This window comes from Lithobates pipiens, unplaced genomic scaffold (assembly GCF_037356315.1).
Source record: "Lithobates pipiens isolate NorthernLeopardFrog02 unplaced genomic scaffold, aLitPip1_a1.2 Scaffold_83, whole genome shotgun sequence".
Taxonomy (NCBI): domain Eukaryota; kingdom Metazoa; phylum Chordata; class Amphibia; order Anura; family Ranidae; genus Lithobates; species Lithobates pipiens.
This window is the reverse complement of record NW_027507907.1, coordinates 1036034-1053140: the sequence shown is the minus strand read 5'-3', so window position 1 is coordinate 1053140 and position 17107 is coordinate 1036034. Positions and strand designations below refer to the sequence as shown.

The 17107-nt window shown below is 39.6% G+C and overlaps 1 protein-coding gene across 1 annotated transcript in view; it reads left to right on the top strand.

The window, feature by feature from the left end:
* LOC143973516 (uncharacterized) overlaps positions 1 to 10938 on the top strand; it is an 86482-nt gene extending 75544 nt beyond the window's left edge. The window contains exons 9-12 of the mRNA XM_077474434.1: positions 5214 to 5279; positions 6270 to 6335; positions 8781 to 8806; positions 10699 to 10938. Coding sequence (XP_077330560.1) covers positions 5214 to 5279; positions 6270 to 6335; positions 8781 to 8806; positions 10699 to 10938 — 398 coding nt within the window. The remainder of the gene's footprint in view (positions 1 to 5213; positions 5280 to 6269; positions 6336 to 8780; positions 8807 to 10698) is intronic.
* The last annotated feature ends 6169 nt before the right edge of the window (positions 10939 to 17107 follow it).

Sequence of the window (17107 nt, the reverse complement as noted above, 5' to 3'; positions counted from 1 at the left end):
GCAAAGAATTGGAACAATATTTTTCGATTAATAATACTGGACATATTTCAAGTCAGAATTTATGGGAGGCCCACAAAGCCTACATTAGGGGGATCCTGATATCAATGGGGGCTAGAAGGAAAAAGGAGAGATCGGAAAAAATTAAAACATTGATAGAAGAAATATTTAGAATAGAGCAGCAACATAAAAAATACCCGAACCAGGATAAGGAAATTTTTCAAAAATTAGTAACCAAACGGGAGGAATTAAGAACTTTGATGGAACAGGAAACTCAAAAAACGTTTAATCAATTAGCTAGGGATAGGTACTATGGGGATAACAAACCCACTAAATATTTAGCAAAAAGATTACAGAGGGCTAAATCCAGGAACTATATAGGAAAAATTCAGTCAAGTAAAGGGGATATGGTCTATGGAACAAGCGAGATCGCGGAAATATTTAGGGGGTACTATGAAAAGTTATATGCAGTTGACCAGCCTATAGGACTCAAGGTTGAAGAAAAGGAACTAAAAATAGAGGAATATTTGGAAAGAGCCCGATTGACAAAAATTTCAGGAATAGAAATGGAAATCTTAGAAAAACCCATCTCAGAGGAGGAATTAAATAAGGCTCTGATGGACTCAGCATCTGGTAAAAGTCCAGGACCAGACGGGTTCCCTGTATTCTATTTTAAGAAATTCAGGGGGTTGCTAATCCCCCACTTATGTAACTACCTGAATAATCTAGGGACCGAGTATGAGCTGAGTGAAGAGGCGAGGACTGCTTCTATAACGGTTCTACGGAAGGAAGGGAAAGAAGAGACTGTGTGCTCTAATTTCAGGCCTATTTCGTTATTGAATGCCGATACAAAGCTGTTTGCAAAAATTTTGGCCAGTAGAATGAAGATTTTAATGAAGTCATTAGTCCATCCAGACCAAGTGGGTTTTGTATCCGGAAGGGAGGGGAGGGATAACGGAGTGAGAACATTGCTCCTTATGTCCAGGAGTGAGGGGGGAGGGGCCCCGAGTCTACTCCTGTCGATAGATGCCCAGAAGGCCTTCGACAGGGTAGACTGGGGGTTCATGTTTAGAACCCTGGAGAGGATGGGCGTGGGACCTAAAATGATCCAAAGGATTAAGACCCTTTATTATCACCCAATTTCCAGGATTAAGATCAACGGTACGCTTTCTTTACCTTTTGAGATGAAAAATGGCACAAGGCAGGGGTGTCCTCTCTCACCCCTGCTGTTTGTGCTATCCCTAGAACCTCTTCTTGCCTCGATTCGCAATGATCTACAGATCAAAGGAATCTTAATAGGACAAGAAGAGCATAAATTGGCTGCGTTTGCTGACGATGTGCTATTCTACATTAGGGAGCCAAGTAGTACGATGCCTAAACTAATGGAAGCTCTAGCATATTATGGCCAACTTTCGAATTTTAAAATTAATATTGCCAAATCAGAGGTACTTAATATCAATACGGGCGAACTCGAAAAAAGGGGGCTTCAAAAAAGATTCTGTTTTCCCTGGCGAAAGGCGATAAATTACTTGGGAATAAAACTTACAATCCCATTAGAGAATTTATTTAAATTAAATTTTGTTCCATTACTAGATGAAATTAAAAAAGAATGTAATAGGTTGGTTAATAGACCCCTGACTTGGTTAGGATGTATTACTAGTCTAAAGATGTTTATTGTCCCTAAGATTCTTTATAAAATCCAAATGATCCCCATAGAGATACCGAAGTTTTTTTTTTCGAAGATCAAAACCCTGTTAGGGGGATTCATTTGGAACAAAAAAAAGCCTAGAGTCTCCTTCAATATCCTGAAGCGAAGTAAACTTAAAGGGGGACTTGCGGTACCAGATATACAACAGTATTATAATGCTATCGTACTGTCGAGATTAATAGAGTGGGTAAAAGGTAATAATGAAGAAAAAAGATGGGTTAACATAGAGAATGAGTTGAGTAAAACACAGTTAAATAAAATAGTTTGGAATCCGCCTAAATACAGGACATTGGATATTGGCACTAGTATACTGACACAAAACACACTTAGGGTTTGGGATAGGGTCTATAAGCATTTAAATAAACAATACAATTCGCCACTTTTAGAATTAAAAGAAAATGAATATTTCCCGCCAGGGTTAAAAATAAATAGCGGGAATTGGTTGAAAGAAAAGGCACAGGTGCGGGATATTATAAAAGGGGGAAAGATTTTGACACTACACGAGATGAAACACAAAGGGGACCTTGGTAAAATAGACGAGTGGAGATATCTCCAGCTGGCTCACTTTATCAGGAGCCTACCACAGCCATTAAAAACAGAGGAGGAGTGGTCACCCCTGGAGAAGCTTTGCTTGGCAGAAGACTCCAGGGGAACGATCTCTAAGCTGTATGGGCTCCTGGCTGAGGAAGGGGAGCTGGAGAGTCTACCCTATATGCAGAAATGGGAAATGGATATGGGAACACTGTGTGATAATAACACTAAGAGGAAAATTTTTAAACTTTTACATAAATCTGCAGTTGATAGCAGAACAGTAGAAATGAACTATAAACTTATTTCTAGATGGTACGCTACCCCAGATAAAATACATAAAATAGATCCAAGTAAATCAGGGGACTGTTGGAGAGGATGTGGGGAAGTAGGAACAATGGCCCATCTGTGGTGGAAATGCCCCAAAATAAAGGAATATTGGAAAAGAATATTACATCATATAAGAGAAATTACAAATATCTCAATCCCCGAGGATCCATGGGTGGTCTTATTTCATGGTACGAGGGAGGAAACGAAAAAATATCAGAATTCTTTGGTACCACATCTTTTAAATGCAGCCAAGAGACTGATACCAAAGAATTGGCAAAATGAGGAAAGCCCAGCAACATGGGAATGGATCGATACTGTGGAAGAGACTTACCGGATGACCAGGCGAAGGGAAAGCCAGGAGGATAGGGGACAGACAGGAGTAGAGCTATGGCATGAGTGGAAAAAATTCAAAAAATCATGGAGCTACGCGGAACATGTTAGATTCTGAGAAGGTTGGAACTTCTACGCATAGGTGGTGGGAGAGGGTGGGTGGGGGGAGAGGGGGGGGTGGGATGTAAGGGAGTGAAGAAGGGGAGAAACGGTAGGGTTGAATTATATAATGTTTTCCCCTTGTTTGCTTTGTTCTGTTGGTATACCTTTCCCTCCAGATAACAGTAGCTTTCCCCTTTTTTTTTGTATGTGAGGGAGGGAGGGGGGAAAAAAAAAAAAAAAAAAAAAAAAAAAAAAAGTGGAAATCTATGTTTGGGATTTCAATTAGAAAATAAAGGCTACAATGATGTGGAAATGAGGATAACGTATATGAACGTTAATCTGATTGGACCTCATGAATAATTCGCTGAAGTAGCCAAAAAAAAAAAAAAAAAAAAAAAAAAAAAAAAAAGAATAGAATATAGTAAAACAGAACAGAATAGAAAATAAAAGAATAGAAAGAAAATGGAATAGAAAAGAAAGGGATAGAATAGAAAAGAATAGAGTAAAACAGAAAAAACTATAACAGAAAAAAATAGAATAGAAAGTACAGGAATAGAATAGAAGACAATAAAAAATAATAGAATAGAATAAAATAAAATATAACCATCATATGAAATTCGAGTTTCAAATAGAATACAATTGAATTAGATTAGAATAATTTAGAAAATAATAGAATAGAAAAAAAGAAAAGAATGGATTAAAATAGAATCTAACCTTCTTCCAAATTTCAAATAGAATAAATTCAAATTTGAATATAATATAATAGAATAGAAAATAAAAGAATAGAATAAAATTCAAAAATCAATAGAATAGAGGAGAACAAGATATAACCATTTATCAAAATTCAAATAGAATAAATATGAATTCAAATAAAATAGATTAGAAAAGACTAGAATAGAAAAAAAAAACAATAGAATTGAAGAATATAATCATCTTTCGAAATTTGATTTTCAAATAGCATACATTTGAACTAAGTTAGAATAGTTTAGAAAAGAATGGAATAGAAAAAAAAAGGATAGAAAGTACAGGAATAGAATAGAAGAGAATAAAAAAGAATAGAATAAAATAGAATATAACCATCATATGAAATTTGAGTTTCAAATAGAATACAATTGAATTCGATTAGAATAATTTAGAAAATAATAGAATAGAAAAAAGAAAAGAATGGTTTAAAATAGAATCTAACCTTCTTCCAAATTTCGAATAGAATAAATTCAAATTTGAACAGAATAGAATAGAAAATAAAAGAATAGAATAAAATAAAAAAATCAATAGAATAGAAGACAGCAGAATATAGAATATAACCATTTATCAAAATTCAAATCGAATAAATTTGAATTCAAATAAAATAGATTAGAAATGACTAGACTAGAAAAAACAATAGAATAGAAAAAATATAATCATCTTCCGAAATCTGAATTTCAAACAGAATAAATTTGAATAGAGTAGAATAGAATAGAATAGAAAAAAACAATCGCATAGAAAATATATAACAATATAACCATTTTACGAAAATTCGAAATAGAATAGAAAATAATATAATCGAATAGAAAAAAACAATGGAATAGAATGGAATAGAAAGAACATAACCATCTTCCAAAATTCAAATTTTGCATTAAAGATACATTTGATTCAGAATGGAATTTGATTTGAATCGATTAGAATTGTGTGAATTCGGTTGAATTGAGTTCAATTTGAATCGATTTGAATAAACAAAACAAATTTAAATTAATTTAACTAAACTAATTTATGTAAATAACGAATCGGAAACAAAATTAATATTTTCATTCTGCACATTTCTACCTACAAGGACTTTGGGAAATGTACCTTTTCACAATTTGTGAGTTGCTTTTGATTATAGATCAGGCAAGTTTCGAGCCAAACCGAGTTTGACTCAAGTTTGTGGGAAACTGTCACATGACAGCAGGTTGCTGGGCCAATCAGCTGGCGTTGTGGAATGCCCCACCCTGCACCAACATGGAGGAAAGGGGCAGGGAAACTGGTAACATAACTGAGCCAATATGGTCCCATGAGGCCATACTACCCCAATGATGTCACCAGCATCCCCACCCTTTTGTTACATGCAGCTGCGGGAAATTCCATGGCCACAGCTGATTGGGCCAGCAGCCTGCTGTATGTGACAGTATCCTTAGCTCATCCTTACCTGTGATGATTGCAGGAGTTTGATGCATTTTTTAAATTTTTGCTGTTTTTACAGAATCATCCAAAGGACTCTCTCAGGAAGGGGATGCGTATTACGCTAAAGTTAATTTCAAAAAGAAAGGTAAGCTGCAAAAGAACTTGGTTTGCCTCTGCCCATAAAATGACCCGATGCTGAGATGACCTGATATTGTCTATGAGAATCTTTGGCCATTCTTCCAGAAGAGCATTTGTGAGATTAGGCACTGATGTGGACGAGAAGTTCTGGCTTACAGTCTGTGCTCTAATTCATCCCAAAGGTGCTCTATCAGGTGAGATCAGGACTTCTTCCAACCCAAAATTGCTCATCCATGTCTTTATGGACCTTGCTTTGTACACTGGTCCAAATCATTTGGTGGAGGGGGGATTATGGTGTGGGGGGTTTTTCAGGGGTTGGGCTTGGCCTCTAAGTTCCAGTGAAGGGAACTCTTAAGGCGTCAGCATACCGAGACATTTTGGACAATTTCATGCTCCCAACTTTGTGCGAACAGTTTGAGGATGGACCCTTCCTGTTCCAACATGAATGCGCACCAGTGCTTAAATCAAAGGTCCATACAGACATGGATGAGCGAGTTTGGGGTGGAAGAACGTGATTGGCCTGCACAGATTACTAACCTCAACCCGACAGAACACCTTTGGGATAAATTAGAGCGCAGACTGTGAGCCAGGCTTTCTCTCCAAAATCAGTGCCTAACCTAACAAATGCGCTTCTGGAAGAATGGTCAAACATTCCCATAGACACACTAAACCTACTAACTAATTAACCTACTAACACACTAATCCTAAACCTTGTGGACGGCCTTCCCAGAAGAGTTGAAGCTGTTATAGCAGCAATGGGTGGCCAACTCAATATTGAACCCTACAGACTAAGACTGGGATGCCATTAAAGTTCATGTGTTTGTAAAGGCAGGCGTCTTAATACTTAATATAGTGTAATTAGTTTGGTTGAAAAAAGACTCAAGTCAATCTAGTTCAACCACTCAGTCCCAATACTTATAGTATAGTGTATGTAACTTTAAGCGATTGTCATCTGATCTGAGTATTAAATAATATTTGTTATTTTCTATTCTATCAGTACCTTCCACCAACTCCAATGCTGATGAAGACTTATGCTATGCCAACCTTAAAATCGGCCAAAAAGGTGAGTAGAAACAGCCCATCATGGGTGTCTGAATGTACAATAGGTCAATTTAATTTAATATATTATTTACAATTAAAAAAATGAATGTCCATTTTAAGTGTGGTCATTCTTTGAAAAAAAAAAAAACTGTTCCAAAACTTTGGCAATTTAAACTGAGCATATGTTGATAAATCAATATGTACCATGTTCGCATCTCTAAAGTGTTCCCTCAACATCAGCATAGAAAAACTAGATCTTACCTTTTTAGATGGACCTTATGTGATAAAATAATAAAATTATATCTTTATCAATAAATAGCACTATGGGGTTTCTGAAGGTCTTATCATTTTGAGTTACCCATACACAGGGCTTTTTTCACAGAAAATAGGTACAGGAACTCAACCACAACCCCCCAAAAACCTCTCTCACCCCCCCCCCCCCACACACACACCCTCCAAACCGCATCATATTGTGGGTGTGGTCAAATTTCACAGTGGGAGGGTCTTAAAAGGGCATGATACGGGGAGATCATCGAGTAGGTGTGTGGGCATCTGCACTGTACCCTGGGCACCTACATCTCCCTTGCCCCCATCTTGCACTCAGTGGGAGCCATTGGGAGACAGACTTTCACTTACAAACACAGAAGCCAGACTTCTGTGGTTACAAGCCATAGAGGTGAACAGGAAGTAGAGGGCCCAAGCCAGAGGTGGTGGAACTGAGTTCCACCAAGTTCCAGCTGAAAAAAAACTCTGCTCATATACGTAGAGAATTGATGAATGCAGTTATTTGACCTAGATTGTCAAATATCTCTAAAGGGAAAAAGCTATATGTGACCTTTATCACATAAGGTCCATCCAACAAGGTGAGATCCTTTCCACTAGAAGTGTGATCACATGAACACAAGATTGCCATCCCTGATGCATTCTTTTCAGTAGATCACAGAAGAAAGTATTACATTGTTGCCTTATGAGTTTATGTGAAATCTCCATTACTAGCTGTAAAATATTGTAATTATGAATATAGTTCAACTACCCTTTTTCCCCGAAAATAAGACCTAGCGTGATTGTCGGTGATGGCTGCAATATAAGCCCTACCCCCCAAATAAGCCCTACCCTGAAAATAAGACCTACGAAGGCTTATTTGGGGGTAGGGCTTATATTGCAGCCATCACAACAATCACGCTAGGTCTTATTTTCGGGGGGAACAGGGGAACTTTGTATCTATGTAACAGAGCCACCAAGAAGGTTAGGCTACGCAGACAAGACGGTGCCTAGGCTTTTGTGTACAAACAATGGGTTTCAAGCCCATTGTTTTACACATACTCACTTCAAAGGATCCCATGCTGGGATATGCAATGAAGTGAGTCCCACCCCGGAATCAATTCTTAACTTCCCAGCAACATTCTCCTGCTCAGAATAATCATCACTAGGATTTGCATTAAAGGGAGCCGGCTTAGACAAAGTATAGGGAAGCTGACCAACCAGGAGTCACGCTATGCCAACCAATGAGACATCAGCCTGGTTTGATATACACAGACTAGCGGGGAGGTAACGTTCTCTCTTTTCTGGGAGACCAGCCATCAGAATGGAACTTTGGTAAGAATGGGTAATTATGGGAAAGGCATGCCCTTTTAATTCGAACTAAATATGTTTGTAGATCACTGTTTTAAGGAATATACTCATGTAAATATTTTATTTCAACCTAATATTTTCTTCCTTTGTGTAAGTCTATAGATAGATATTTTTGGTTTATTAGATAGACTTTTAACAATACTCTAATAATTATTATGTTAAAGCTTTCATTTCTGGTCAAAGAACTCTCATTTAACCCACCTCATATATTTAAGATAATAAATCTTAAATATATAATTAACGGGTAATAGCATGCAATACAAACATTATTATTATATTGGACCGCGTTGAACTTGAATGAAGGTGCTTTCACTTTTCACTTTCAATTGTGTATTCAAATTGAAATTTTTTTACATTTTTTTTAAAGTATCATTTTTTAAATTTAAAATTTAAATTTAAATGTAAATTGTATGTTGATTCTCATCTACTGTAACTTTGAGGGAGCACCTTATAGAGGTGAGTGTGGCACACACTGATATATTATCATATAGCCGAATTTTGGTTTATTAAAGTGCCAGCTGCTTTTTTTTTAATACATAGATAGGAACATCATTTATAATAAACTTAGCATATGAAGAATACATTAGAGATTACATCACTGAAAACTGGATATTAAAACAGTAGATCCAGACATAGATAGTGAATTGAACACAAATCTCATTATTTCCTTTAAAAGTATAGGCCCACCCCCTCCTACCTGTCACATTAAAAAAATATGGTGGCGAGGGTTGGCTCAAGTTGACAGAAAGAAAGAGTAACAAACATCTATTAATGAAAGATACAAATATTTGCTGTATACCTTGATATTAATCAGTCTCCCTCCTTCCGTTTTTAGCGCCTTCATCTAGAGCCACTGAAAATGTAAGTCATTTAGGATTGTTCTTAATTTTAAGAATACATTTTTTATTAAACGTTTCGTTAAAAGAACCTAGAATGGGTTGGTTTGGAGTCAATATTTTTTTTTTTTATGTTTATTTATTTTGTATTTTTTTAATTTATAAAAAATCTTTATTTAACAAATTAATAATTAAAACTGGGTTTGCCCTTGATACTAGGCACAGAAAGCATTATAAAATACAGTATTGTTATCTTCGGAATGTCTCTCTCTAATTTAAACTTAGGCTTTTCTTTTTTAAATTAGAGTAGTTAGAATAGAGAGCTAAGCATGTGAAAAAGAACCTAGAGCGCCCTCTATTAAATTAAATTAAATTTAGAACATTAACCGCTTCAGCGGTTACCCCCTTCCTGACCAGAGCACTTTTTGCGATTCGGCACTGCGTCGCTTTAACTGACAATTGCACGGTCGTGCGACGTTGCATTATTTAGCTGACAATTGCACGGTCGCGCGACGTTGCACCCAAACAAAATTGACGTCAGTTTTTTCCCACAAATAGAGCTTTCTTTTGGTGGTATTTGATCACCCCTGTGGTTTTTATTTTTTGCGCTATAAACAAAAATAGAGTGTCAATTTTGAAAAAAAATCATTATTTTTCACTTTTTGTTATAATAAATATCCCCCAAAAATATATAAAAAAACATTTTTTCGCTCAGTTTAGGCCGATATGTATTCTTCTACATATTTTTGATAAAAATGGCAATAAGTGATTATTGATTGGTTTGCGCAAAAGTTATAGCGTTTATATATAAATGCAGTGATTCCTGTGTAAATGACACTGGCAGTGAAGGGGTTAACCAGTGGGTGGCAGTGTAGGGGTTAAGTGTTCCTACGGGTGTGTTACTAACTGTGGGGGGGTTGGGCTTTCATTTAGTGAACACTGATCTCTGCTCCAATCACATGGAGCAGAGATCAGCGTCACTAGTTGCTAGGCAGAATGGAGAAATGCTGTTTACAATGGCATTTCTCCATTCAGCCACCCCGTGAGACGATTGCGGGTATGCGACCGGACTCACGGGGGTCCCGACCGGCACGTGAGCGCGCCGCTGGCGGCACGCTCACGATGGCAGGGCGGCATTAAAGATTGGACGTACCTGTACGCCAATATGCCTGCCCGTGCCATTCTGCCGGCGTGCGCTGGTCGGGAACCGGTTAAAACTAAAATCAGAAAATTATGGGGTCAATCAGCAAAGGGGAGGAGCCGGGAACACTGGCAAGGGACCCCAGAATAAGTGGATAGAGGCTGCCCTGTGCTAGACCATTGCACAGAGCAGATAAGTATAATATGTTGCAAATCGTACTTTACCTTTTAAAACTAAAATCAGAAAAAAGGAAAAATAATGGCGCTTAACTATAAATTATAACTAACTCCAAGAAACGTAACAACAATTAAATGGTATGAACAACATGTGTGAGCACAACAATTGTATCACCCTGTGATAAGTGAACCAATTAATGTGTCACAGAACAAACAAAATTAAGATAAAGTTCATGAAAATGTCCAGTAATGTCTCTTCTTATTCCATCCACCACACCACAAGTGATCAGTGACTCCACTCCCTTAAGAAACGCACTCACCGACTCCCAGCACTTTTGTATCAGGCTTAAGCGCTTATCAGCCAAACAGCGGGTAGTGAACCGTTGCTCCAATCATCCATTGTGCAAATTCAAATATTCCACATGTAAAATAATAAAAAAATAAAGGTAGTGAACCGTTGCTCCAATCATCCATTGTGCAAATTCAAATATTCCACATGTAAAATAGTAAAATAATAAAGGTGCTGCAATAGTGTAAAACCGTATGAATCAATTTATTAAAACACAAAAACACTTCAACCTTTACACTCACATTTCACAGTTCAAAAGCCAGCAAATAGATATCAAAGTCACAGCAAGCCTCACTCCTGAACAGCACAAACTTTGGACTGTGGCCACGACGGCCCCGAGGTGTGCGAGCTTGGAAGCGTTGTTCTCACCCTCTCCTCGGTGCCCAGACACAGATGCCAATCTCACTACTTCCCCGTTCAGCTCCAAACACTGCACATTACTGGTGATGATTGCCACGCAGCCACGCCCCAAACGTTTCATCATACATTGACTTCCTCATGGGGTTGGCTGCACGGCACGACAATCAAACCATTTATACCCTCCCATCCATCCCATTCAAAAGATCCGCCACAGCGCTTGCGCACATCTCGTGTCCCCGCTGGTATAATTGTCAGGGCTGGCTTAGCCCTTCCTCCTCTGGGCTGGCCGCTCAGCTGTCGGCTAATTGCCAGCTCTCTTCTCTCTCCACAGTTACCAGCTTTTCACGATGATGCTCGTCTGGCCTGCCTATATAAAGTCTTCCAGCTCATTTCTCCATTGCCTTCACGTTTGGTCACATCACTAGGAACCTTCTCCTGCTGTTGTTTCAAGACTGGCTTGCTAACATCCTTCCTGGCTTCAAACCATTTATGCCCTCCCATCCATCCCATTCACAAGATTCGCCATAGCGCTTGTGCACATCTCGTGTCCCCGCTAGACATGTGTGATTAGTTTCGTACGAATCTCAAATTCGTACGAATTTCCCTAAATTCGTACATTCAGGAGGATCCGAAATACGAATTGCCATGCGTCCGAATTTTGTACAAAATACGAACTTTTGTTTACGAATTTTTGGATCAGTCGCTGTCACGTCAACGACGCATTATGCTTATTATGAGGTGCTCCCACCATCCCTGTGCTATGCTGACTTCCTCATGGGGCTGTACCCAAATTCCTGTGCTGTGCTGACATACTGAGCACAGCAGGGGTACAGCCCCAGGAGGAAGTCAGCACAGCACAGGGATGGTGGAAGCCCCTCATCTAACGAAAATTTGTATTTCGGATAGGAAATTCTTCAACGGAGTTTCGTATTTCGGATAAAAACCAAACTTCCATCAGCATCGACTGTCATATTGAGGTATATATATTTTTGCCTTAAAATTCATCGTAAAGAACGTTCGTTCAAGTTAACGAACCTAACGTCAATTCGTATTTCGTACGAATTGAAATTGAATTTCGGACACGAATTAATTTTAATACAAACCGTAACGGAACGGAACAAATTTATTGACGGCGCCCATGTCTAGTCCCCGCTGGTATAATCTACCGATGATCTATGTTCATATTGAGCATTACATCCTAACTCAAGGTTAATGTAGTATCTGGTATGCGTTTAACATAATACATGTACCCTGCTATATATCCTTCAAACATTATTCCACATGGTCAGTTTAAAGTAGGGTGCTTTACAAACATGTACATATTTTCCTTAACATAGTGCGCTCCCATCCTATCTTCTCATATGGATAATGATCACATTGTGAAGTTATACTCAATATACCCATCCGATGTACTAACATGGGGTCACCAAGCAAATGCATCTCAAAACCACATCCCGTGACTCCATAATTAGCCATCAACCAGAATTATCCCCTTGCCAACGAGTGTACGCAGATGTGCGTACTCGGCTTCCTGGGGTTATACCGGGATGATTCCCGCACCTGCAAGCATCATCCCGGTACTGATCTTTAGAGCGGGCGATCGGCTTTCCAGCCAAAACAACTGATGCGGCTAAAAGCCGCTCAGCTGTTATGCCGGAGGAGCAGTAGGGGGCGTCCCCCCTCCCGCCGCCTCCCGCCGCTCTTACCGGGGCTCCCGTTCAATCGGGAGCCCCGATCAAACATCCAATGCCTCTGGCGGCTAGGGAGGGACTGGAATGAAGCCGTAAGAAGCTTCATTCCAGTCTCCTAATTGTAAACACGGAAGCGACGTCATGACGTCACTTCCCATTTACTCGGCTGCCAATGGCGCCGGATTTAAAAATATATACAGTATTCAAAATCGCCAAAAACGGCGATCTGAATACTTTGAAGTGTAAAGGAGGGATTGGAGGTCTTTTAGACCCCCGATCCCTCCATAAAGAGTACCTGTCACCAAATATTACTGTCACAAGGGATGTTTACATTCCTTGTTGTGACAGCAATAAAAGTGATCAAAACTATTATTAAAAAAAAACAAAAAACTATTTATTAATTTGAAAATAAATAAGACATTTTTTAAAAAAAATGTAAAGCGCCCGCATATGTAAACGGTGTTCAAATCGCACATGGGAGGTATCGCCGCGATCGTCAGAGCGAGAGCAATAATTCTAGCTCTCTGTAACTCTAACCTGGTAACTGGAAACATTTTTTAAAGCGTCGCCTATTGAGATTTTTAGGTAGAGTAGTTTGTCGTCATTCCACGAGTGTGTGCAATTATAAAGCGTGACATGTTTGGTATCTATTTACTCGGCGTAACATTATCTTTCACATTATTCAAAAATTGGGCTAATTTTACTGTTTCCTTTTTTTTAAATTCATTAAAGTGTCTGTTCCCAAAAAGTTGCGTTTAAAACACTGCTGCACAAATACTGTGTGACATAAAATATTGCAACAATCGCCATTTTATTCTCTAGAGTCTCTGCTAATATATATATATATATATATATATAATGTTTGGGGGTTCCAAGTAATTTTCTAGCAAAAAAATATGGATTTTAACTTGTAAACACCAAATGTCAAAAATAGGCTTAGTCATGAAAGGGTTAATAGAACCCCAAATTTGACCTTGTGTAAGTAAGGTTAAATAAATATCCATAAAAATACACACGTTAGTACATCGGATGGGTATATTGATTATAACTTCACAAAGTGATCATTATCCATATGAGAAGATAGGATGGGAGCGCACTATGTTAAGAAAAATATGTACATGTTTGTAAAGCATCCTACTTTAAACTGACCATGTGGAATAATGTTTGAAGGATATATAGCAGGGTACATGTATTATGTTAAATGCATACCAGATACTACATTAACCTTGACAGGAAAAGGGAGAGGGCAGTTTCTTGCCGCTCCCCCCTTTTCGTCATGGGAGAGCGGCTGGATCAGCTGTTCCCCCAAGTTCCCCTGAAGAGCCTGTGGCTCGCGGGGAGACAGCTGTTAGTCACGTGTATTGAGGAGGGGTACAGGAAAACTTGAAACTTGAAAAAGCCCGGGAAGAACTGGTTTAAACCAGTTTTTATGGGGTATGCAGGGCTATTTAAAGGGTGTTCCGTTTAGGGGGCTCATGGGCTCAGAAGAAGAGCTGTGGTGTTCTCTCTGGGTTCTGCCCTGAACAAGCAGTCTCTTCTGAGGCCGGAAGATGAGCCTCCTTCGGCGACTGATCGAGCAGGCTGGAGAGGATGGCGGGGAAGCCTGGAGTCGCCAGTGCCTAGACTTCCCCCGGCCGTCGTGTCAAGAGGCTCCGGTGGGAGCTACACCGCCTGTCAGCCGTCCTGGTCCGGAGGAGAGAAGAGGAGAGCGGCCAACGGTGGAAGCCCAGGAGCCGTCGCTGTGTCAGGAAGAAGCGGATGCCGAAGATGTGGAGGAGGAGCCGGCGCGTCAGCAAGGAAGCGCCGCCCCCGGTCATTCTAATGGGGCGGCGAAGAGGAAGCGAAACCCCCCGCCGGAGCTATTCACCTACCCCGCCGTGCCCTGCTGTACATAAAACAGCTGGTCCTTCTCAGGACCGTACCAGAGGGCAGGCGGGTGGGGGAAGGCTTGGAGCGGGCAGGCAGAGCGGCCAGCTGAGCGGAAGAGCTCCCGCGTCTGAAGCGGTGGGGCGGGGCCGGAGGCGGTACGGAAGGCGGGGCAACCTCTCTGAGGGAGTAGTCTCCCTCTCCACAGCGTCAGGCATCACCTAGGCTACCGACCATGCTGCCTTTCACTGAAACAGGGCTTGATAGTGGGCCTGCTTTGCATCAAGGGAGTGCAGGTATGTATACACCTTCTGTTAATGAGTTATTAAATCGTTTTATAGAATTATTAACTAAGGTGTCTAAAGAATTAGCTGTCCAGAAATAATTTTGTCAGCCAGCTATGAGTAATGTTTTAGCTTCTGATGTTTCAGCCACGGGAGTTTGGTCGCCACCTAGTGGCGTTTCTGCTAATGGCCCTCCAGCTTTGCCAATTCATTTAGAACAGAAAAGCAATGTTTCTTATAGCAATGCTAAGTCACAAAACTTACCGGAAATTTGCTTAAAGGAGTCCATGCCCTGTGATATTTCGCCGTTAGGATTTCATTTGTCTAAGGTTATTAAGGAAAAAATTTGTCGGGGGGGGAATTTATAGATATTCTTTCACTTCTTCCTTCCGCTAAAGATTTTATTAATAAATCAGAGAAAAAGGAGGATGATGACAGACGTAGACCTGTATCAAAAAATTTTAATAACTGGTTACAGGCGTTTTGTATTTTTGCGGGTGTTTTATGTGAAAAATCCCCTGAAAAAAGTACGGGTTTATTTCAACACTTATGCCGCGTACACACGACCGGACTTTTTGAGGGACTAGGTCCGGCAGTCTTTCAGACTGACTTTCAGCGGAGTTTCATAGTTTCATAGTTTCATAGTTAGTAAGGTTGAATAAAGACACCAGTCCATCCAGTACAACTTGAGTGAGTGTCTACCCTTATCCCTTTACATCGGTCCCTACCCTCAAGGAGCCCACAATCTAAGGTCCCCATTCATATACTAGGGCCAATTTTGGACAGAAGCCAATTAACCTACCTGCATGTTCCGACGGACTTTCCAAATGAACGGACTTGGCCACACACAATCACACCAAAGTCCGATGGATTCGAACGTGGTGACGTACGACCGGACTAGAATAAGGAAGTTCATAGCCAGTAGCCAATAGCTGCCCTAGCGTCGATTTTTGTCCGTTGGACTAGCATACAAACTAAGTGATTTCTCGGTCCGGCGGAGTTCCAGTGGAAAAATGTAAAACATGTTCTATTTCTAAAGTCCGCCGGATTTTTGGCAAGCAAAGGTCCGATGGAGCCCACACACGATCGAAGTGTCCGACGGACTCGTTCTTTCGGACCTTTGCTGTCAAAAAGTCCGGTCGTGTGTACGTGGCATTAGACATTATATTTGAAGCATGTAAAAAAATTTGGGGGAGTGGCATGGTTTAATTCTGATGAGGCATTTCGTTAGAAATTGTCCGTTCATCCTAGATTACACTGGGGAGTTAAGGATATGGGCCTTTGGCTGAACCTTTTTCTACCCCAGAGGCAAACGTTTTCAAGGGCACTGTTAGCACCACCAGTTAACAGCACTGCCGGTTATAAAAGAGGAATCTGTTTCAATTTCAACGACAATCAGTGTAAATGGTCCAATTCCTGTAAATACGCCTTTTGTGCTGGAGCGCACTCAGTTACAAAATGTTTCAAAAAAAATGTCAGCAGCAAATTTACAATCTGGAAATTTTCCAAAAAGCACGCACACCAGTGATCTTAGCAAATATGCTCCCATGGCTTCAGGTGTTTCCAGACAAGTTGAAGGCCCATCTTCTCATTGAAGGATTTAGGAACGGGTTTTTATTGCCTATATTTCAAGGGCAAGGTTGTAATATAGTTAATAATTTGAAATCTGTCTGAATTTCCTCAGGTAGTTTTAGATAAGGTTAATTTTGAAATTTCAGAAGGAAGGGTGGCGGGCCCTTTTTCTTTCCCTCCATTTTCTGATTTCAAGATTTCTCCTTTAGGAGTAGTTCCAAAAAAGGAAAAGAATTATTTTAGATTAATTCATCACTTATCTTTTCCCAAAGGCAATTCCCTTAATGACCAAATTGATTAGAGTATGTCATCGGTTTGATATGCTTCTTTCGAAGATGCTCTAGTAAAGTTAAGAATTTTAGGGAAGGGAGCTATTTTAGCAAAAGCGGATGTCAAGTCAGCTTTTCGCTTGCTTCCCATTAATCCTTTATCTTTTAATTCCCTTGGGTTTTTCTTTAACGGTAGTTTTTATTTTGATAAATGTTTACCTATGGGTTATTCCTTTCCTGTTTTTATTTTGAGTCTTTTTCTTCATTTTTACAGTGGGTGATTTCTTCCATTTCTGGTTCACAATTTTTAATTCATTATTTAGATGATTTTTTGTTTTTAGACCCTCCCAATTCCTTCGATTGTGATACTTTATTACAATTTTTTTGAGGTTTGTGAACATTTTGGTATACCATTGGCTCATGAAAAGACTATATTATCCTTCCACTTGTCTGGAATTTTTAGGTATCATTATTGATACTGAGTTAATATAGTTCAGGTTACCAGAAGAAAAAATTGAGAAGATCGGCTCTATATTGTTAAAGCTAATCAGGAAAAAGAAAGCCTGCTTGAAGGAGATGCAGTCTCTGTTGGGGCTTCTGGCTTTTGCTACAGGAGTC